Here is a 6,383-nt window from a genome sequence, read left to right on the forward strand (position 1 = left end):
AAAAAAAAAAAAAGAAAAGAAAATCACTGATAAATCGAAACAAATCTTTAAAAAAAAAAACAATGTCCAGCTGGCCTACAGGTGGCCAAGCACAGCTGGACTCCCCCGCCAAGCACGTGAGAGCCCTTTTGTGCCCCTTAGAGAATCCTAAAGAGAAACAGCATTGACGCCTCAAGGTGGCAATTGTAACAAGTGCGCCCTCTAGAGGGGATGCTGATAAGTGGCGCTGCTGCATGTGTCCTGGGAAGGGACAAGCATCAGCACCTTCTGCCTAATTTTGCTGCAAACCTAAAACTCCTCTGAAAATAAAGTCAATGAAAAAAGAGAAATGTTAAAAAAAAAAAAAACAGCAGCATAAATGTAATGAACTAAATAGACTCACGATTTCTGCTGTATGGCCCCGAAAGGTGTGGAAGCACTTCCCCGTCTCTGCACTCCACAGTTTGCATGTCTTATCAAAGGACCCAGTGGCAATTTTATCCCTAAGGATTGAAACAAAATGTGGGGTTTGACATCAGATTCAACCGAGTGTATGACAGATAGAATGCTCCCTATTTCAAAAAAAAATTGCAAAAGAAAAAAATTGCTACCCTTTGCAAGCAATAAACCATACAATAATTATTTCAGTGGTGAACAAAAGATGGTCTGACTTTTGCATGGTACTTAAGTTTTTAGATTATACATTAAAGGTAGAAGTTGAAGGTTAAAAATATTATTTAGGGCCCTCCCTGGTGGCACAATGGGTTAAAGCACAGCACTGAGAAGCTAAAGCTGCTTCTCCTATCAGCAGCTCCTGACTCTCTGCTCCTGCCCAGGACCCTGAAGCTCCTCGCTCAGTCCCCTCCTCCCTGCCCCTCAAATGCTTCAGTCTCACACAGCTGTTGCTTTTTAATCATCTGCTCTTCTCGCTATCCATATGACACCACATCACTAAATTCAGTGTTTTAGAATTACTTTATCAAAACTTCTGAACTAATGGATAAAGCATAAACTCTCAAGCAGTTTACATTCATTTATCTTTCCCTCTCCCCCATTATCAGCACAATCCTGCTTATTTGTTGGTTTCTTAAATTCACTCTGCTGAAACCTTTTTTAAAAATTTTAAAACCTTAAAAGGGTTTAAATATGCCTGCAGAACAATCTGGACACAGGATTTTTCTAAATTTTTACAGTGTTGTCCAATTTAATGATTTCATCTACAACTTCCTATAGCAATGACTTTTTCAAAGATTTCCCTTTCTGGGTTTTCATAAGCAGCAGTAGTTTTATTCCCACATACATTTCATTATTTTAAGCTATAGGTAATTAAGATATTACAATGGAAGGCAGACATAAGCAGATTTGTGGACAAATTCAATTAACTCTTGATGAGCTCAAAACCTAGCTCCTGGGAGGAAAGAATGGCATGCTGGGGGGAGCCTAGTTGCTGCAAACTTTGGGGAGCCTTGGGTATCTGGAACACATTGTACAAAATAGAGAATTAATCTGCTAAACTGGTTAACTACAGACTGGTTTTTAAATGTCCCTATGCATTTTGTACTGTTATTTAGCAATACTGGTAATACTGTGAAGTCACTTCTAAGCAAGTAGATAACGTTCATAGTCACACTATTCACAATAGGCAAAACATGGAATCATCCTAAATGCCCCTCACCTGGTGACTGAATAAAGAAGTGGTAGTACATATACTCGGAGGAATACTACTCAGCCATGAAAAATGAAACTGTGCCTTTGTGGCAAGACAGGTCTTGAAGTAATTCTATTAAGTTAAATAAATCAGAAGGTGAAAGCCAGTTATGGAACAGTATCAGTCATGTGCAGACCATACAGAAAAGAACAGCAAAAACAATACTCTGCCCACTCCTAGGTATCTACCCAAAAGACACAAAAATACTGATTGAAAAATATACCGGCACCCCCATGTGTATTGCTGCTTTATTTACAATTGGAAAGACATGGAAATAGCCCAAATGCCCAAAAGTAGATGACTGGATTAAAAAGATGTGGTATTTATATACAATGGAATTTTACTCAGCAACCAAAAAAGAGAAACACATGTCTTTTGCAGCCACTTGGATGGAGCTGGAAAAGATCATGCTTAGTGAGATAAGCCAGAAAGAGAAAGAAAAATACCAGATAGTTTCACTCATAGCAGGAGTATAATGGACCAGGCGAGAAAATAACAAGAATAATGAACAGCCATATACCAGAGACATTTGGTGGGGTGGAGTGGGGAATGGGATCAAAAATGAGGGGGTAGGGAGGGAAGTGCATGGGATTATGGTGATGGCACACGGGTGACTTGGTGATGGGAAACCCACGGGGATTACAATTGAGATAAAAAAAATGTACAAAATGATGCAAAAATAAACTTTTATAAAATAAAAAAAAAGAATACTCTGGAAAAGATGGTAGTTATCACAGGGGAGACAAGAGCGAAGTGTGGGTTCAAAACCCTATATGATGGAACTGCAGCTCTGGTGGAGGGTAAGTGGAGCGTGTGTAACTGTCAAAGTATAAAGGTGTACTCACAAAATTATATCATTTTGTCCACAAATGGTAAATCAAGTTTCACTTAAAAATAAAATGTTAAGGAGTACAAAATGCAAACCACACTGTGTGTAGAAATGCGCCTCCAGGGGGCGCACGAGGGCCGCAAGTCCCGCTTTCTGCTCTGCCTGGCGTGGGTGGGGCAGCGCTGGGGAGTCCTAGACCGGATGCTGAGCCCGGGGCAGGAATGTCTGTCCCAAAGCTCCCGCAGGCAGCACAGGGGGTATTTAAGAGGCTTCAAAGCCCACACAGGCGCTCAATCAATCTTAGTTCTTTTACAGTCTCTTCCCCAAATAGATGGGGAAGGATGACTAGAATGGATGTTGGGTTAATGAAGGACTAGGTGAAAGCTTGGGTGTCTCTTTACCCATAAGGATTGTTGAACGCGATGGCGTAAACCACGTTCCTGTGGCCATCCAGGGTGTAAAGCTCCTCCCCGGAGGCGGTGTCCCAGAGTTTGCATGTCCGGTCATAACTCCCGGTGATGAAGCTGGGCGAAGGACAGAAATACACCACAAGGTGAGCACCGCGGCGTGCGAACAGAGACCGCGTTTTGTTTTGTTTTTTACTTGCAGGCCCATAGCATGTGTGTTCTGCTTTTTACGGTGGATTTGTGTGCGCAGAACAAACACCTCAGTAGGGAACAGTATCAAAATCCTTTGACTTAGAAACTTTAAAAAAAAAAGTCAAAGTGCAATCCTTCTATTAGTTATCTTTACGATACAAATACTATTATTAGATGATGCTGACAAGCAGTAACACTTTCTGAAGCTCCGATCTATCCCAGTAAACAAGAACATTTTTCCTACTTTATGGTTCCATCATAAAACCCTCCATGGCTCACAGCCACCCCCAACCCCCACCTACCCAACTTGGCAAATTCTCTCAGTACAGACTCAAATCCCCTCTCCCTCAGGGAGGGTGCTGAAATGAGAAAATGAACCGTCTGTTATTTCCTCAACTGCTATTTTTAACAAAAACACTTAGACGCTGTATGAAACCCCTTAACCTTTGTACACTGCCGATGGGAACATCACTGGTGTGTTCCTGTAGAAAACAGTACGGAGGTTCCCCCAAAGATTAAAAATAGAACTGCTATTGATTCCTCAGTCCCATTTGGGTAGCCAGCAAAGGACATCAGGATTTGGAGGGCAGCTTCCTGCCGTGTCCACTGCAGTGCTGTCCACCACGGTCAAGACAGGGACTGTCCGCGAGGGCAGGAGGGGGTCGCGGGAGGTGGTGTGCGGGTAACTGATGGGACGTTATTCACCAGCATGGGTGAAAATGGATAACACTGTGCTAGGTGAAACAAGCCAGAGGTGGATAAAAGTAAAACTCAGGCATGAGAGTGGTGATTCCCGGAACTGGTAAGAGGAAGAGGTGGGAGACGTGTGAGAGGGGACAGAAATACAGTCACATGGGATGAGCCGGTCCAGAGACCTGTTCAGGCATGACGGCTGGGCAGTGACGCGGTGCGAATACTGGAGATCTGCTAGAAGCACAGATTCTGCACTCTCTGTGCTCACAGAACGTGGCCACTTGAGGTGATACGTTCATTAACTTGAGTAGTAACAAGTTCATGATGTGTATGCCCAGTCATCATGATTTACACTTTTAATATACACTTTTCTTTCAAAAAAGGGTATTTTCAGCTCTTGGGTGGTAAAGGTTAGACATCAGGAATGAAGCCTAGTAGGGAACAGAGGGTGTTGAGGTAGTGACACCGCCCTAGAGACCCCTAATGCGAGGCTTCCGCGGTTCATCAACCCACAGAACATACAAAGCCAAGAGTGGGCCCCTGTGTGCACCCCGAGCTCTGAGTGAGGATGGGGAGTCCTGCAGCTTCACCAGCTGTGCCAAGTGCGTGGCCTTCTCTGGTGCTGCTGGCGGGGGTGGAGCTGTGCCGGTGTGAGGCCAGAGGAATGTGCAACATTTCTGCCCACATGTTCTGTTTACCTAAAACTGCTCTTTAAAAACCCAATGGGGGCCCTTCCTGGTGGCGCAGCGGGTTAAGACAGAGCACTGCCAGCTCGCCACAGCTGCTTCAGTGTGAGTTCGATCCCCCACCCCGGAGGTGACCGACATGGCGTGGCAAGACCTCTCCTGTCTCCCCTCAGACATGTACTTCATAGATCTGTCTGTTCTGCCCCCACACTCTGTCTCTGGTGAATCCTCTCACCGCCCCTGCACCTCTGGCTTATACCCAGTTCTGTATGAATGAATGAATAAATAAATCTTAAAAAAAAAATAAAATAAAAACTTAATGGAAAAAAATTGTTTTAAGTAGAGATCCTTACCATGAGCCTGATTTATTAAGCGCAACATTAGTCAATGGCAGTATATGTGCCCTGAGAACCTTCAATGAAAGAAAACAATGACTGTCATTCATTCATTTTTAACTTCAATGAAGACATTCAAATTTGTCTTTATAATAAATAGAAATGAACAATATCTAATACTGGAATGAATGAGAAAAAATGCATCGTTCCTTGTATCATTATGACCAACAACTCATCTGGTGGTTACATAAAGCACAAAAAAAGTCATTGGATATAAGTTTTTCATTCGTTTCCCATTGAATTACATTAGGGGTATTAAATAAAATAGCAAGTAACAGAGTTCATAATACTTTACTGGTGCATAAGACTTGTACATCTGTAGGGACAGTGCTGATAAAAAACACTAAGCAGCTTTCAAAGACAGAATGTTGTGATGTACGATTATTGTTAGTTTTCTAGTCCAAAATCTACTTCAGAGTCAGACTGTCTTATTTACTTTTCAATCTTTACATTCCCTAGCAGGTATGTAAATTGGATAGTTTGTTTATAGGTCAGAGGGATTTGGCAGGGCTGGGACATTGCCCATAATGTTTACTGCCAGAGTGCACCTGGCAATCGCATCCCCTGTCACAGTCACAAATAGTCCCTTTGGAGGAAGAATCACAAGTTCACCCTCGGTAGAGATCACATTTGAAGCTAAACAGCGCTCCCTGCTGGATTAAAAAAATATATGACAAGAATAACTTCATCCCCTTCCAGAAAATTGAATGAATGCCAAAAATTGCCTGGATGTTTTGTGTCAGAATTTGCTGAGTATATAATAATTATATCGTACTATAATTATATTTAAATTATAAAAATAAAGTCAGTGTACTACTACAAAGCTATTAAAGTTGCTACATAATAAAGTTGTTCTTGAAGTAATAAATAACGAACTATGTAATACTCTCACTCATCAGAAACTTTAGGGAAAGTAAGCATACTTACATTGCCCTGTAAATAAACAATTTACTTAAATACAGTTTCATTCAGAAAAAGTGAGCTAGAAGAAGATGCTATTCGGTAATTTAAACCGACCTCAATAGCTACTCTGTCAATTTGTCATGAAAAAGAGCTAACGTTAGCAAAATCCTTATTTAGCCTCTTAAGAAATGTGTGCATTTTACCTATTCAACAAGCATTTATTGAGGCTAGTCTCAGCAAATATCTGTGACACACTGAGGGAAAGACATTTTTTTCTCTTTTTACCTCATCATGGTAGAGCACCACTAAATTCATTGAAACCCTTCTATCAACTATTGCTAAGCAGGCATTACCTTAAAAAGGTAGAATTTGTGGGTGCTGTGCTGGCCGAGTTTATACTGCAGTCTCTGTATTAAGAGTTTCACTTGGTCTGTCCGGGAAGCTGTGATGAGCGGCTCTGCTATCTGTATCTCTTCCACTAAGGCATTGACATCAGTGCTGAAAACCCGCCAAGAACAGAGAAAAGCATTACTTATGTCTATGCCCAAAATAAAGTAACTCTCATTACATGAAGAACTGCATCGCTTTAGA

At 41.8% G+C, this 6,383-nt stretch overlaps 1 protein-coding gene across 1 annotated transcript in view; it reads right to left on the reverse strand.

Annotated features, from left to right (window-relative positions):
* DAW1 (dynein assembly factor with WDR repeat domains 1) overlaps positions 1 to 6,383 on the reverse strand; it is a 31,999-nt gene that overhangs the window by 18,873 nt on the left and 6,743 nt on the right. The window contains exons 3-6 of the mRNA XM_004674216.2: positions 6,146 to 6,290; positions 4,848 to 4,906; positions 2,918 to 3,040; positions 383 to 482 (exon numbers count right to left, since the gene is read on the reverse strand). Of these exons, the coding sequence (XP_004674273.1) occupies positions 383 to 482; positions 2,918 to 3,040; positions 4,848 to 4,906; positions 6,146 to 6,290 (427 nt within the window). The remainder of the gene's footprint in view (positions 1 to 382; positions 483 to 2,917; positions 3,041 to 4,847; positions 4,907 to 6,145; positions 6,291 to 6,383) is intronic.

The sequence above is a fragment of the Condylura cristata genome, unplaced genomic scaffold (assembly GCF_000260355.1).
Source record: "Condylura cristata isolate star-nosed mole 26May11 unplaced genomic scaffold, ConCri1.0 scaffold00002, whole genome shotgun sequence".
NCBI lineage: Eukaryota > Metazoa > Chordata > Mammalia > Eulipotyphla > Talpidae > Condylura > Condylura cristata.